The sequence below is a fragment of the Rhynchophorus ferrugineus genome, unplaced genomic scaffold, assembly GCF_030347505.1.
Source record: "Rhynchophorus ferrugineus isolate W39M unplaced genomic scaffold, kcgeb_rfMv2 rfM9, whole genome shotgun sequence".
Lineage (NCBI taxonomy): Eukaryota > Metazoa > Arthropoda > Insecta > Coleoptera > Curculionidae > Rhynchophorus > Rhynchophorus ferrugineus.
The window spans coordinates 5,025,394-5,043,551 of record NW_027472588.1 but is presented as its reverse complement, the minus strand read 5'-3'; the positions used below and the strand labels follow the sequence as shown (position 1 = coordinate 5,043,551).

General features: G+C 32.9%; 1 protein-coding gene across 3 annotated transcripts in view; it reads left to right on the top strand.

Moving 5' to 3' along the window:
- The window catches only part of LOC143201942 (adenylate cyclase type 6), a 294,077-nt gene that overhangs the window by 217,826 nt on the left and 58,093 nt on the right, over positions 1 to 18,158 (top strand). For all 3 annotated transcript variants that reach the window (XM_076413160.1, XM_076413158.1, XM_076413159.1), the window contains 4 exons: positions 4,003 to 4,188; positions 6,273 to 6,422; positions 10,180 to 10,301; positions 13,432 to 13,524. In XM_076413160.1, the coding sequence (XP_076269275.1) occupies positions 4,003 to 4,188; positions 6,273 to 6,422; positions 10,180 to 10,301; positions 13,432 to 13,524 (551 nt within the window). The remainder of the gene's footprint in view (positions 1 to 4,002; positions 4,189 to 6,272; positions 6,423 to 10,179; positions 10,302 to 13,431; positions 13,525 to 18,158) is intronic.

The window sequence follows — 18,158 nt, the reverse complement described above, 5'->3', positions numbered from 1 at the left end:
TATATTAAGGACAGTTAACTATCACGGAAAAGAATTTAAAATTACTACATAATGTATAGAATAAATGATGTTAATTTATTAAGCTATATTAATAACACTCTAACAAAAATATAAATATTAAATCATCAGTCAACACTTATTAGGCGTTAATTCAAATCTGATAATCTGGAACCGATGTATATTTAAAACATATCATTTATGTCGTAATTAAGTAATAAACAAAAAGATAAAAAAATTTAAAGCATAAACAAAACCAAGCAATAAACCCGGCAAGAGTGCCGGATTTCGACTTGTCGATAGAGTGTCAGAAAAATTTAATATATACCCGTTGGATCCCACCTTGTATTGTAAATGTATAAAAATGCATATATATAAATATTTGAAAATAACTTACCCCTGGGTTTTCCCCTTAAAAGTTGTTCTCTTTTTATTGCTAAAAAAGCTAATTTAAATCAAATTATTGTTACCGGATCGGGTTGTCATAGTTATATAGAAAAATTGATGTTATCACATATATTTATAAACATTAATCTTTTAAAATAACTCCTTCTTCTAAAGTTAAAACAAATAAAAACGTTTACTGATTTCTACAATATATTTCTAGTACCCAATTAAGCCCACATTTGCATTTTTCTGGCCATCGTCAGAATGTACATTCTACAAATACAATTTTAATACCATATAGTTACGATTCCGCGTAAGTTTATTCAATAAACAAGAGGTCTTGAGTCCGTGCGTGCAACACTATCTGATATTTCACAACGAAATTCGGCGAAATCTATATTAGAAATATTCTTTTTATTCAGAAGAAAATATATTTGTGCACTAATTGGAAATATGCAAAAGTGTTAAACGATAATGTTGATAGAACGAGAAATAACGTTCATAATTCATGAATATTTTAGTACCTGTTAGTTGCTGAATTATTATCATGACATTCAAGCTTTCTTTATCTTTGAACCAGTAAACAGACACTTTTAAAATATAGACAAACGTATATACCAAGAGAAAAGAATTCAATTTTTGATTACTTAAAAAGTAAAAAGTAAAAAATTATTTAAGCAATTTATTAAAAGATATATAAATTAACATGAAAAAGTGAAATTAAATAATAGAAGCCAGATTAAACAAACTTCTTCGCCAGTCGACACTTGATATCGTCCCAAAGACATCGATAGCCCTTTGTGCGCCAGACGCTATCAATCGGATAGATCTCGTCGTCCTCCATCAATAATTCCGTTATCAAGTTACGGATATCTTCGAGTAACTGCTTTTTATGTCCCATCTCGAATAGTTTTGTAAACATTTTTAATCGATCCTTTTCGGCCACATCAAACATAAGGGCACAAATGAGGCTATCCGTCCTCACGAAGTTAGTTTTTGAGTCCAGGCTCCAACTGTAAATGATCGGAAACGAATCTTTGGAGATTCTGTGTTCCACAATACTTATGAGTGTCTTGCACAGCCCTGGCAGGAGAAACCGGTCACAGAGCGTTATTGTTTCCAACACTGTTTCCAAATTTAGATCCATGCATATGACCTTATAACAAGGGAAGTTCTCTAGCAAGCGCAAGAGGCACTTAAAACTTCTAGCATTCACTTTGGGTAAGGTCACCCTGTTTTGGAAACGTTCCCTAAAGTGGCCGTTTAGCAACCTGTTAAAAAACTCGGACTTTTCAATAAGAAATTCTCGATCGGCCTCTACTACGCTACCGTCATCGAGGACGAAGCTGACGACATTACGGCAATCTTCCGAAATGGCATAGTCATCAAGGCCGCCATTCGACCCCTTTCTAATACAATCGGCGCGTGTAGGGAAATACCTAGGAATTTCAACCAACCATGTGGCCATGTAACACAAGGCATTCAGAGGACGTGGGTTGTTCTCTTCGCCGTCTTCGATCAAGTCAAGCAGTGTCTTAAGACACCCGCATTTTAATAGAACTGTTCTTAATATATCGCGGTTCCTAAATACCAAAACTGTTAAATTATATAATCCAAATTATACGTATTCTAACTTACCTGATGACATATGGTATGCTCAAAATTACATTTATCTTCGCCGCTTCATCGCTGTTTTGTAGATGTTGCATAATATCCCTTGTCCCCGCTGCCGATTCGGCCACTTCTGTCAGTTTCTTTAAAATCTTGGTCACAACTATAAAGTGCGTGGGGCACCTGTAGCTTCGATTTCTGACCTGATATGCCATAGAATACACCACCTGGATGAAACCGCTTTTCATCAAGGGTATGAGGTATTTCTGACAACTAAAATTAAATGAGAAATCAAGGAATATTGGTTTTTTTTCTTCACCCGAAAAGCGTCCTCTAAACTTACCTTAGCAGCCAGAGCAGTGGGTTGTCTGTAACGGTTTTATCATATGCCGCAAACTTAATCAGCTTAATTAGGAAATCAGAATTGGCTAATAGCCCGATCTCAGGGCGTAGTCCTTTGTAGGCTTGAATTAGATTGATTGTCTCTACTCTCAACATCGTATTCGTCTTCTCAGCGATTATAGAGTCTCGAAAGAGTGAGTTCAGCACATATTTTCCGATATCCTCAAACGACTCATGGTGTCGTTTTTTCCATTCATATACACAGGCCTTATTTGCCGATTTTATCCTTAACACACATGCATGATCCACTTTATCATCTGGACGGCCAACCACCCACGTCAGCTTCTCAACAAGCTGAGGTATAATACCACTTTCCAACTGATGCAATAACAATTTTTGATTGTAATTAAATACCCCCGAGCATAATGTTTTAATTAGTAATATAAATCTCGCGAATTCATAACGATGATGGAGACGGTTAAACTTCTCCAAATTTGCAACAATAAACTCTACAATTCCATCGACAGTCTCTAGGTTAACACCATACGAACTGAACTCGCTTTGTAATATCTTGACCACTTTTCGTTCCATTTCCCAAGTTGTATATAATTATGAGAAAATAAGTTATATGTACACACTCGCTATACCGAATGAAGATCGAGAGGAACAACTCACTGATTGAAGATCAACTACAAACTAAAGAGTCACTAAGAAAATTTGTATTATATACATTAATACCACACTCCATCCTTATTGGCTGGTAAGGAAATCATTTTATTATCCCAAGTTGTTTATTGGTCCAGGAAGCATAAAAAGCTATGTCGGATATTACATGTCGGACGTTGTTTGTTTAATAAGTTTAAATAGTAACATTTATTGATATAGTTTAATTTTATTGATACACCAATTCACTTTAATAAACCCTGTTGATATTTCTACATTTTCTCAAGTATAATATAACTTAATAATAACTATTATAAATTACTATGAACCAAAAAGCAACTTTCCGACACTTAATCACAAAAATTATATGATTATATAAGGTAAACAATTTAATTTTAGTAAACGACAACTGCCTGATTGATTACTGAGTTGATAGTTATCTATTAAGTTTAATTGATTCTACAAAATATTCAAGTAATATTAAGCTAACCACCCTGAGACCTTGCTTCCTCTCGTTCTTTATATGTGGGTATGTTTCAAAACAAAATCCATTTTCTTGATTTATTTTAAGTGATTTGTAACTGTAGAAAAATTGATGTTATCACATATATTTATAAACATTAATCTTTTAAAATAACTCCTTCTTCTAAATATAAAACAAATAAAAACGTTTACCGAGTTCTACAATATATTTCTATTCATATTCTGCAAATACAATTTTAATGTCACTAAGTTGCCATTCTCTTTTTCTCCGGTGATAGCATATACGTTCTATAGAACACGGTTCCGCGTAAGTTTATTCAATAAACAAGAGGTAAAATATTTCGAATTGGTGCCTGCAACGGTGTCGGATATTGCACAATGAAATTTGGCGAATTGAACTCTATATTATAAATATTATTTTTATTCCGGAGAAAATATTATTGTGCTATCGAATGTGTAATAATTGTTCATGGAACGACGACGACACAAAGAAACACTGATTGGACTGGTATGTTTCAGGTCTGTTTGGCGTTTTTTTTCTACCACGAGAGACCGCTGGTAGGGACAGCGTTTGCTGTCACTTCGACGTATCTAACGTATGCCCTGATGCCCAATCGCCTCAAGGATGCTGTGTTATCAGGAACAATCTTAGCTGCTACCGAATTAATACTGTTAATATACGTCGGAAAATTGAAATCAGCTGATGTAAGTAACAATTTTCGGTTTTGATAATTTAACAGGGTATAAGAATATTACTATGTTGAACTAACTGCTTAAAAATGTCTCTGGAATCACCAACTATTAATCAATATGAGTTTCAAATATAAACCCTTCAACATCAAATCGTCCATAACCCGTAAAACTATTTTACGACAGAATAAAAAGGTGGATACTTTAGTGTGTGAATAGGTTTCATATAAATTAGAACTATAACATTTAATTTTTCCGGCTTCCATATATGAAAACTTGCAGAATCGGCATTTTTTTGGAAGTTAACATTTTAAGAAAGAAGAAGTAACATTTTTGGTCACGCACAACAATAATGATGTTTAAAATTAAGAAGAGAAAGAAACATTGTAACAAAACACAATGTATATTCTATATAACAAGGAAAAGAAAAGAAGAAAAAATATATAGTCTTTCGAACAAAACAGCAAATGCACATCGTCAGTGTTCACATATATAATGTATTGCCAAATTCAATTTGTAAAAACGTAATTCTTTTTAAACTTGTAGCGGATGTTTCCTCCTGATTTTACTAATTAACGTCACCATAGCAAAAAAGAGACAGAATGAAGTAATCGAATCGGTCTATAGAATATAAAACCGTCTGTTTGGCCAAACTTCATCTGACAGATGATACAATCGTTAACTAGTATTCGGTAGATTAAAAATTAACAATTTGGTAATTTAATAGAACCGTGATACCGATAGTGAAAGAGACTGAATGAAACCTTTTTATTGTGTGAGTTTATGGTCCATTGTTGATAAGTACCAATATAGTGATAACAGTATAGGATAATTGTATAAAATCATATTGTAAAGTATAAATTTGGAAAAAACGATACAAATAAATATCATAATTTTAAAGAAACAGAGAGCTGTAAAAGTAGTAATAAACCGAAACACTATTCTTGAATTAATTGGCGCCATAAAGTGAATTGGAAGGCGGCCTGAAATTATTTTATATATTTAATGTTAAAAATACATCACAAATTATTGTTATTAACCTTTATAGTGGGCGAAATTCTCTAAAGAAACATTCTCTATAAAGTTGGTAGACGTTACCCAAAAATATAATCATATATACTTTTAAGATTTTTATAATTAAATAAATGTCTAAGCCCGATTTATATTCCTAGCAATTATTACTTTCTTTGAGCAATATAGCCGGCATCTACAAGGGCAAACCACTGCTTATGTCCTATCAATTGATATCTTCAAATATTGGAAAATCACTTTATTATCAAATAATACACATGTTTGGAAATCAATTTAATCAACACATCACACAGGGTGACTATGATATATGCAAATTTATTTAACTTCAGTACATATTAACTTCTATACTCTGAAGAAATTATTAAAAGCATTTTTCTACAGTTTTATATTTTTAAGAATAAAAATACATCAGAAATTATTGTTGCTAACCATTATAATGACCGAAAACATTTTCTAAAATGGGTAGGCGTTCCACAAAAATAGAAATATAAGTACTTTTAAGATTTTTATTACTAAATAAATATCTATCTAAGCCGCATTCATATTCTTAACAATTATTGGGGTTCTCTTTGTTTGCAGGTAATAAGCTATTGTATTATCTTGAGTAGCGCCAAACGTAGCTGGCATCTATAAAAGCAATCCATTGGTTATTTCGGATTTTAAACTATACAGAAAATACACAGTAGAGATATCCTATCAATTGATAACTTCAAATATTGGAAAATCAATTTATTATCATATAATACACATGTTTGGAAATCAGTTTAATCAACACATCACACAGAGTGACTCTGATATATGCAAATTTATTTAAGTTCAGCACATATTAACTTCTATACTCTAAAACAATTATTAAAACCATTTTTCTACAGTTTTATATTTTTAAGAATAAAAATACATCACAAATTATTGTTGCTAACCATTATAATGACCGAAAACATTATCTAAACTGGGTAGGCGTTCCACAAAAATAGAATTATAAGTACCTTTGAGATTCTTATAATTAAATAAATGTTTTAAGTCGGATTTATTTTCCCCGCAATTATTGTGGTCCTCTTTGTTCGCAGATAATAAGCAATTTTATTATTTTGCTTTGCGCCAACGTAGCCGGGATCTGTACACATTTTCCCCGGGAGGTGGCCCAGAGGAAAGCCTTCCTAGAGACGAGACAATGCATCGAGGCCCGTCTGAAAATACAACGGGAAAACCAACAGCAGGTAAAATCTTTTGCCCCGTTTTTGGTCCCGTTCTTGAATAACAAACCGGGCGTCCTTTTTTCCTCTTATATTTTTTAGACGCGCGAGAAAGAAAAATGCGTTTTCCGTCCTTGTCAAGACATAATTAAAATGTTTTTTAAAGTGGCGGAAATCTACAGCTGAAAATAATAGAAATAAAAACAGCAGCGGCTGTAGAATGGTACGCGCAATTTATACGTGACGGTTTGACGAAGGTTTTCATAATTTATGCAGTTACGATTTGACTTTGTTTGAGTTATTGATATTCACATATTTAAATGATTTTTTTTAATTATATCAGGCTAACCGGAAAGTTATTGTCTATTTTCTTGAGAAGAAAAACCACCTAATTAAAAAAAAAATATTGTTCATCCTTGGAGCAAAACCATTAATTGATCCCGTCTTCTAACTTCTTTGAAATTTGCAAAGAACTGCCCTGCAAGCGCGTGCCCCATTAATGCTAAAGGTTGACAGTAGGACGCGGCAAAATATGGAGAGTACGGTGGATATCATAACATGTCCGATCCAAGTGCTTTTAACGGTTCCTTGACTTTTAACGGTTTTGATCACTTGTTTTAGGTAGCGATCCCTATTAACTGTTTCACCATGTTTCAGCTGTTCGTAATATACCACGTCATTCTGGTCTTAACAATCTCGGAGCATTGTTTTGCGGCCAAAGCGATTTCGCCAGGTAGTAACCACGATTTTTTGCTATTAGGATTTTCAAACCAAATCTACTTTTCATTACCCGTCACTATTCGATGCAGAAATGACAGATTATACCTTTGAAGTAGCATTTCACAGACAATTTTTCGATTTTCTATTTTCCTGCTATTCAGTTGATGTGATACCCATCTTCCCATCTTTTGGATTTCCCCATTGCTCGTAATCGGTCGCTAATCGTTTCTCTGGACACGTTTTACGCTTCTACCAATTGTTTTTGAGATTGGGTTGGGTCTTCACCCAATAACCCAGTAACTCAATTTTGCATCTTCAAACTATTTCAGTCTTCTTGAACGTTTGAATTTTTGAAACCACGCCACGCCCATTTTCAGGGTTAGAGAATGTTCAGCGTAAGTTTCTACCAGCAAACGGCGACTTTCAGCGGCTTTTTTCTTGTAATTAAATATGAAAAGTAATGCATGCATGCATATGCACATTTTCAGGCACGAAACGTAACATTTTCAATGAAGTATAGATCTATAACGGTTCTACTTTCGCAAAATATAACATATATAGTTTTGAACTTTGCATATCGATGCCTAGTGATGTATGTTAGAAAAACCAGTGATGACTTTCCAGTACACCAGTAGATGTATGTAATAGAAAGTTCACCGGATCATCTAATACTCAATAAATATTATTCACATATCTAGCATTTTTGTGATTTCCACATTTTAATTAACGTCAAGCGAGCTCGGACTAAACAACAGAACAAAAATTACATTCTACAATACTTTGATATAAACTCTTTCAAGCTATACCCTCGTAGGTGCGATAAAGGGCGACAAAACTACCCATTCTCAACGACGCGTCGAGCCTGTCGATGTTGTTGCCGCTGCACTATACCTCGTTTTAATGGAAAAAGTTCAAAAGCCCGCGGGACGTTTTTTCAAGATATCCTGATTGATTCGGTTCATCGAAAATGCCGTTACGAACAAAACTGTATGGAACAGAGAAAAAAAAACGAAAACGAGAAACTGGCGACGGAAAAAACCGTCGATCGTTGACGTAATTAAGGTGTCTACAAACATCGGGCATCAATTATGGCCCACTTCGGTTTGTATTTATTCTTTTTTGCAGCCCAGTCGGAATAGAGGCAATTAAAAGTAGAGAAGGGAAATAAAAAATAGACGCCAAATAAGCGACGTCGAATAAAACAATGTAATTTTTACAAGGCTTTTTTAAGGTCTATACGAATATCGAAATATTGAAAATTGACGTTTTTATGATCTACTGATATTAACCTCAAGACAATACAAATTGCGTTCCGCCAAAATAACAGCGTTATAGATTTATAATCTTTTAGAAAATGTCAAAGTCTGTACTTGAAAACGTGTTTTCCTTTTCTTGTTTCATCAAAACAAAAAAAGCACTGAAAGTTTTGGGGTGCTGGTAAAGACTTACTGGTGATCATGCTTCATCCATAAAAAGATATGAAACGTCGTTTTAATAAATCGTCTGTTGTGATTTCAACGTTAAATACAAATAACGTCTTGTTAGGGTAAAAATGTTTGAAGATGTACAATTGTAATAGTTATTGAAGACCCAATAATAATAATAATAATAATTTTCTTGTTTCATCAAAACAAAAAAAGCATTGAAAGTTTTGAGGTGCTAGTAGAGACTTACTGGTGATCATGCTTCATCCATAAAAAAATATTAAACGTCGTTTTAATCAATCGTCTGTTGTGATTTCAACGTTAAACACAAATAACGTCTTGTTAAGGTAAAAACGTTTGAAGGTATAGAATTGTAATAGTTATTGAAGACCCAATTCATACTTAGATACATCGAATATAAATTTGTATCCCAAAAAAGTGGAAAAATGACAGGCAATTAGAAAATGGAAAGATCTGCAGTGTAATGCTCAAAGGTAAGAAAAAAGTCATTACAAGTAATAGGAATAGATTTTAGCTAGTTTAATGTTATTCTCCATTGTTTGAGCGAATCTATTAGTTTATTTCTAGCTGCCTGAAGTATCTTTATGGATGCTTCTTGGAAGTTATCAATTTTAACTCTGCAAAGTATCCACAATACGCTGAAAAACATGGCGCAAAGGAATTTGTAGTTTAACGCGCCATCTTATACAGCAAAACAAATCAAGGAAATATTCAAATCATTGATAGGAATTTTTATAGTACCCATGTTACTCACCAGACATGCCTGCATCCAACAACTACCTTTTCACATCTATGGGACACGCGGTTTCGCATCACGATTCTAGTGTTTGCTTCACCAATTTTTAAGAACCTAAGAAAGTGTCTATGAATGATTTAGCTAAAAGAGAAAACTCTTCTTTTGGATCTATATTATCATGGGAATAAATTGCCTGACAGATGACTACCACATTGGATAAATATATGTTAACTATTCACGGTAAATAACATGCTTTCTTTTGCAAATAAAACGGAAAAAAATTATTGACGTACCTGGTATACACGTCACAGTTTAGAACAAATATGCAAATCAATTGGAAATATATAATATTGCTTGTCGCAGGCATTAATTGCATATATATCATGAAGAAGCCATAGATAGAGCTTCTCTTCGTTACCCAGCACCGTGTAAATGATTCAAGGCAATTTTAGAGTCATTGCTTCACCTTACGATAATATCGACTCCACCTATATCCTTATATTACTCGACTTCTTCAAGATAAATAGTGATATCACTCTGATCTGCACATACTAGCTTATTAAAAATTGACGCCATATATCAATAAAAACGTCACGAACTTTTTCCTAGACCCAACGTTAATGAATACGTTAACATCGCCCTGGGGAAAATAGAAAGAGGGGCCGTAATCCGCCGAAGCATAATCCTAAAATAATAATCCTCCCATCCTGGCGTAACAATAACACTCTCAACAAATTAAGTTGAACATTGTTTTGGTCTGTTATTAGAATCGAGTTAGGAAATAATATCTAAATATTTTATTAGGACCGTCCTTATTTCATTAGCTCGTTTAACGCGGTCGAATAATTGGGTATTACATTTCGATATTTTTCGTCCGCAGGAGAGGCTACTTCTATCGGTGCTACCGCGACATGTGGCGATGGAAATGAAAGCTGACATCGCCGGACAACCAAAGGAGGAACAGTTTCATAAAATCTACATACAAAGGCACGAGAATGTCAGGTAAAGTACTTGAAACAATTAGATTAGACACACATTTACTGTCATAGTTCATCCGACCAAAAAACCTAAACAAAAACAAAAAATAATATGACCTACTACGATGTGGGAGAGAAAAATTAACAAACAAGAGAATAACCTATGAGTTATTTTAACCGTCTGGTGGTTTCCAATCGATCCTGTCGCCTCTTTGTTCCTTCAGGCTTTTAAAACCGCACTACTCCAGTAAATTATCTAGGTTTTGTGTCGGGTCCAGGCCAAAAACTTCTCCATACATTTCCATGGCTCCAAACTCGCATTAAATATGTACGTCCGAATAAATATTCATAAATCCGTTAAAGTTTATGCGAGCTCCATTGCGTGACTAGAGTCGTTTTTCATTCGAAACTTCTGATCTTTAAGAGGTTTTGAGATTCTCATTTCATAAAGAAACAGTTTTACTAAGCACACAAAAAAGGATATAAAACTTTCTTCTGAATCATATAACATTTGGTCCGGCAAATTTCGTGAAGGTTACAAAAGCGCCTGTACGACTTAAATAAATTATTACCACTTTTTTTGAGGCAATATATGTAGCATTTGTTTAACGCAAGTAAGGTCTTTGAGTGTCATAGTCTTGTAACTTTTGCATAAATAATATGGAAGAAAAAATACTAACTTTTATTACGTTAAACAACCCACATGATGTAAGTGATCTAGAAAATATTAAAACTAGAAATTTTGGCATTTCTAATCGGACTAATTACAAAAATTAATCAACGTCTTGATATTTATCAAAACAAGCAAAGCGCCAAAACAACTTCTAAAGGTTTATAACCTCTAATTATTATCACTAGCGTTTTGAAGAATTTTGCAAATATTTAACAACCAGGCAAATTTTATAGGCTGATTGAGTTCATCTCTGATCAGACAGCATTAGTTTATTCGAATAAAATTAAAACAAAATTAGGATCTGGTTTAAAATAAATTTAAAAACTATACAATGGACAGCACATTGATATCATGATGACGTGAATTCATTGTTTTTCAGGAATTATTATAATTCAGCCTATATAACTAAACAACGAGATTCTATAATATAGTATGTGTAAAATCAACAACAAAAATTATAACAAAGCAAGCCTATGCATGCTTTTTTTGTGTAAGGTTTTAATTTTTAAGATTCTCGTTCCATACAGAAACTATTTAACATAGAGCACAAAAAAAGGAGATAAAATTCTCTTCCGGACCACATAATGTTTGGTCCAGCAAATTTTATACAGGTTAAAAAAGGTCCTGTATTACTTAAATAAAATATGACCAGTTTTTTCATAATATATGTGCTGGTTTTTGGACAAAAGAAGGGTCCTTGCGTGTCCTGCTCCTACATATTTTACATAAAGAATAAGGAGCCAAAATTTCCCAGACATTTAACTTGATATATAAGAACCCGACATAATTATAAACATAATCTCAATTGATAAAGTAATAAAATACGAGAGTATACCCTGATATAAATTTCTATTTAAAAAAAAGAAGAGAGGTTAATATCCAGCATCCTCTCCATGATTTATAAGATCACGAACACATCCAGATTTTTTCCTTGGAGGAAAAAGACGGCATACTTTTTCAAGACGGGCAACTATGTTTCCTTGATATAAACAAATTCCGCTCTTGGTAAGGCGTAAATTCCGTTTTCCGCCTCTAAAGAAAATTTATGTTCATAATGAATTAAACGCCGCGTTGTATTTTTCAGTTCTCTATTGCAGGATTTTGTCTGCAAACGTTATTGTATGAAACTTTTATTACTACAATAAATAGAAGTTCACAATAATATATAATATATACTGTCAAAATGAATACATTAATAGTCAATACAAAATTTAGCAAAGCAAAATTATTGCCAACAGATCAATCAGTAGATCTATTCTTTTGAATATTTAAATATGGTTATATTATTGCACTTGAATTCTTTTAACTCTTGCGAAAGCCTAGTCTATTCAACAAAAAGTCCCTATATTTAAATTTTGTACGTATCATGCATAATTTATAGGTATGTGATTGTCATTTTCTTATTTTTGTTTTTACATTTTACTTTAATTTAGGGTCTTTTAATTTTTAACATGCATATATTGTTTTATACTTGCTTTTATCTTATTATAACGCTTGTAATTACCTATTCTATTCTACAAGAAAAACACGGTATATAAATTTTGTGCGTATTATGCATAATTTATGACTGTATGATTGTCATTTTCTTATTTTTGGCTTTAGGTGTTAATAAGTTAGTTATAGTATTTTTTAATTTTTTTAAACTCTTAGACACTGTCATATTATTGTTCTTGTCTTCTTGAAACCCTTGTGAGAACCTGGTCTACTATACAAGGAAATCCTGATATATATATATATATATATATATATATATATATATATATATATATATATATATATATATATATATATATATATATATATATATATATATATATATTGTATGTTTTATACATAATTTATGGGTGTATGATTGACATTTTCTTATTTTTTTAATATCTTACTTTGATTTAGAATCATAATAGTAAATCCCAAAGTCAGATATAAAGATGATAGAGCTGACAATGTCCTTTTCATCATATTTAAATTAATATTCAAAAGTTGGTAAATTGGTTTTAAAAATTGTCGTGTACTAAATATCCGATATATAATAATGTTTCCCATTGAATAAATACTTATTTAATAAACTAATCTACTGCATCATTAAAAAAGTTTAAATTACATTGATTTCTCAGTTAAATGCCCTGTCATATATGAAAAATAGTATGTTTCAATTTATCCGGTATTTATTTTCCAACTACAAAAATCTACTGTCTGGTTGTCAGTATCCATAAGATTGCTTATCAATCCAGGAAAATTAATTCCCGATTCCATAATATGTACTTTTCGAACTTAACTTGCGAGGCTGCAAAGCACCAGCTCTTTTTTCGTGACAAAGATTAACAACGATATACTATCCTAAGGGCGACCCATCGTGTTCCTTGATATAAACAAATTTCTTTCCGACATCAAGTAAATTACTATCTCACCTCCAAGGAAAATTTATTCCGGTAATATATTAAAGGGTGACACCAAGCTTTTTATATGTTTTTTTTTGTTTCAGTATCCTGTTCGCTGATATATGCGGCTTCACTACGCTTTCTGACCAATGTACTGCCGAGGAATTGGTACGGTTACTCAACGAGTTGTTTGCTAGGTAAGTTGAGATTGTTTATCCAGAAAGCGGAGTTGGCATGTTGTCGTGTAATGTCGAGAAAGTTTATTAGGTTAAGACCGATGAGAAACGTTAATATTTATCAATGCGGATACAGTAACGTTTATATGAAGTAAATATATGCATTTGAAGCACATTTGAAGCGCCATCCTAATCCTAATATAATGTAAAATTAATTTTATAGTTTTAACAATAACATGTAGCACATTTCCAACGGACTCTAAATTGATTTATTGTTATATTCTTTCTGCAAATAATTATAAAGGAAACAAATTTATAATATCAAACAATTTCAAAAAACATCTACTATAGGTGTCTTAAAAACTCGTAAAATAATTGAAAACTTTTGATAGATATATTATTATTAATAGAAACATATGGAGTGTTTTTATCTTACTAAAATATTAGTAGAACCTCAAAACTGAGGTTAACATTTTCTATTAAAAGTACATCAAAATGGGTCAAAGTGTTTGTTGAAATGTAATCGAACCTTTGTGTTATTATTATTACCCATCGCGTAAATAACAACTATCTAAAAACTAGTCACGAAGCTGTAGAAATTCTAATCTTGAATAATGTAATGAATTATAGAGGCGTCAGCTTCGCGAACGTTAATGCAGAATTCTGTTTGTGTATTTGATGTCTGGCTCTCGCTGATGAAAATAGTTTATTTATTGTCTGAATTCTAATAATGCTACAGGTCGTACCAAAAATAATAATGATGATGGAGCATAAGATGTACTATTTGTAACTATTATTTCACAGGTACCTTAATTAGTACAAAAAAAATGCGACAAAATATAATTACGGAACTTCCAAAATCAACATTACTTACTTTTCAATTATAATTATACTATATTATATCTATAATACTTAAGTTTGTTTTATAATTTGAAAAAATCAAAGTGTTCCTCGCAAAATTAATATAATTTTTTTTACATATACGATTTTTTTTATTGTTAAAAATCCAAATATTGTAATAATTTAATTTAACTTGATAAGATAGAGGAATATATAAAGCTCACACTAAGTCTCAAATAAATCGGTTAAATAGAACTTGAGATATTATCTCAACCGTCTTGAAAAAAATAAATTGGAGAAGTTTCGGTTTTATCGGTCTATTAGTGACGCGACTTCTAAATGGCATAGCTCTTTTTATAATGACTAAATCGTCTTAAAGATATATTCTTAATAGATTAAGCTCAAAAACTATGAGGAAAATCGATTTTTTTTAAATTTCTAAATTAGAAATTCCCCTTAAACTGTTGCATAGAGAAATCCTTTTATAGCCTTCGAATACGCAGTCTGTCCTTAAGTTGTTAAAAATGCTTCTGGCAAATTCATTCAATTAAGTCGATATTACCCTGTGTTTCCAAAATCAATTCATGTAACTCTTTTACAAGTTTCTGAGAAAAAATAATAGTTCCAGACAAATTTTACGATTACTGTGTTCAAAATTCGAATACAAAAATAGAATAAAGTACATAGTACTAATTCGAAATTGCTTATACTTCATTGCACAGAAATCCGACAGTATAATATGAACTAAGTTATGAGATAACACTGCTTCCGTGTAAATAATGCAGGTTATATTTCAGTGTTAGCAGAAGGGTCTGTGACATAAACAGCTGATAGTTTCAACGTTTCCCTAGTGACAGTGTATACTGTCATGACTCTATACACAAAGCCTAATGAAACATTATCCACAAATAAAAATAGTGAGCGAAACCCAAAGTTAATTTACAGAGAAATTGATAAAGATTGTGACCAGAAAACATAAAATTACGGGGGAAAAAGAACAGCTGAACTGAACACTTAATTAATTATGTTTCGATGAAAACAATACGATGGAAGCTCTACAAAGCATGCCATTCGTGTAAGTACTGCGATTATAAAACCGTTTACAACATAATCCAACAAACCTAGACACTTGATGATTGGAAGTGTCTGATATGACGTCCTACAAACAGCCAATTTATGTACATGATATCCAAACTATATGATTTCTTTATGATTTGGGCATAAATATCGTGGTATTAAGCTGGACCTCTCATTCGCATCCATATACAGAGCCAAAAATATTCAGCCTTTGTTTGAAGAGCATCAGAATATCATCAAACATTTTCCCTAACTAGCACAATCGCCATTCCGCAAAATATTTGATCCGTTATGGATAGTCTTAGAGCAGAACGTGAGGAGTATATTTCCATATAAAAAATCACTTAAGTAATTGGTGGACGTTTTGGTACAAGAGTTGGACAATATACCGTTGGAAACTATTCAAATATTCTACGAATCTATTCTGCCAAGAATTGCAGCTGTTTTAAAATTAAACAGGTCAGATGAAAAGTCATTAAAACATTTTAAAAATCAACAAAATGATTTTGAATGACCGTAATTTGAAATTGAATGAAATAGCAGACACTCTAAAGATATCAACTGAACGTGTACATCATATCATTCACGAATATTTGGGTATGAGAAAGCTCTGTGCAAAGAAGGTGCCGCGCGAGCCCACTTTTGTCCGAAAACAACGACGAGTTGATAATTCGGAGCAGTGTTTGAAGATGATCAAGCGTAATAAACCCATCGTTTTTGCATCGATATGTGGTAATGGATGAAACATGGCTACATTATTTCACACCGAAGTCCAATCGACAGTCATCCGAGTGGACTGCACACGATGAACCCGCGGCGTGGGAAAATGCAACAAGGCTGGCAAGGTTGTGGCGCTTTTGAATAAAAAGAAACTGCTGCTTCACTAAGGCAATGAACCGTGTCACAAGTCAGTGAAAACGATGGCGAGAATCCGTGAATTGGGCTTTCAATTGCTTCCTCATCCACCGTATTCTCCAGATATGCCCCCCAGCGACTATTTCCTGTTCTCAGATCTCAAAAGAATGCTCGCTGGGAAGACATTTTCGTCGAATGAAGAGGTGAGCGCCGAAACTGAGGCGTATTTTGAAGCAAAGGACAAATCGTACTAGAAAAATGGTATCAATTTCAATTTACGGTCATTCAAAATCATTTTGTGGATTTTTTAAATGTTTTAATGACTTTTCAGCTGACCTATTATTTGGTTTTAAAACAGCTGCAATTCTTGGCAGAATAGATTCGTAGAATATTTGAATAGTTTCCAAGGGCATATTGTCCAAATCTTCATATATGCCAAGTTTTCATATAATTTTGTCCGTACCCTGTACTGTTAACATATATTTTTATTCAAAAAGCGTCAAATCAAACCTTTATTATAATAGCCTTAACATTTTTTAAGTGGCGTTTGATGTTTTGATGAGTGGTTTGCCATAATATTTACATAAACCAGAATCCTAATAAGCACGATCTAAGGACCCTGTTATTCGAGATTTATTTTCGGTATTTCGACGATTCCCGGATACCTTTCCCTCCTCAAAAAGGTTTTACTTTTATTTCCGACGTCAATCTAAATTGTCTTTCGAACATATCAAATATTCCCGTCCCGAAATCGTCCCCCCGCCGACAAGAAACAATTTGCAAAAGCCGCATCATTTACCGTAACTTTTTCCATAAAATTTTTACGCCTCCTTTCGTTTCGCCGACATCTTTATGACGGCCCGACAGTAAAACACTTTCGGATGATCGCGGATCGGCATCTTCTTACGCCACGAGTATATCCTCGTGTTTTTTCACCCACGAAAACGACGTCGTCGGACACATCATTCAAATCCCATTGTCGCGGTAACAAAACGGAAACGCAAATGCCCGAGTTATCTCTCAGCCGGAATCGAATCAGCGACGGAAAGTGCCGAAGGGACGTCGGATCCGCGGTCTTTTGCGAACGGACCTCTCGTAATTAACGTGACATAACGGCAATTTAGCCAGAAATTTGATTTGGCGGACAACAGACGTGGGGAAAACGGACGAATCCGGAGAATATCAGGAGATTTAATATTTATTTCTACATTAAAGGGAAGCGTGGGTTTATGCGAGTTCCTTAATAACTCTCGAATTCCTAAATCGATGAAATGCTTGTATATATAGCCCGTTTAATAAAACATTGAACTCACGTCATCTAAATTTATGATGCATGAGTTTCAGTTCATTTTGGCTCTGATATATAACAAAATTCTAATCTAAATAAAATAATGAATAAAAAAAAGTTATCAAATATAATTTATTTTAACATATAGTACACCTAATGCATACATTATTGAAGGACTTCAGCTATAGTTAATTATACAATTATACAGTCCCAATAATTCGTGCATTAGGTATTATATTATAATTCTGGAGCCGTTTTTTAATATAGTGTAAGGTATTTCCTGGAAGCCTAGTATAAGATGGACCATAACGATTATATAATCAAGTAAAGTATATTAGTTACATTAGAAAACACCTTCTACGTCACTGCATTTCTCTTTACTTTCTCCAATTACTATCTGTGTACATATTTCTTGATAAAACTAGATTTAACTGCTACATTATTCCTAATACATTTGCCATATATGCAAGACAGTTGGTATTCCTTCTCTGCTGATATAATTTAACTAAATTCCCATGTATCTTCTGAACAATTACACCCAAATCTATGCACATAGTTATCATACAGTTTTAATCACACTCTCTCGATAATTGTC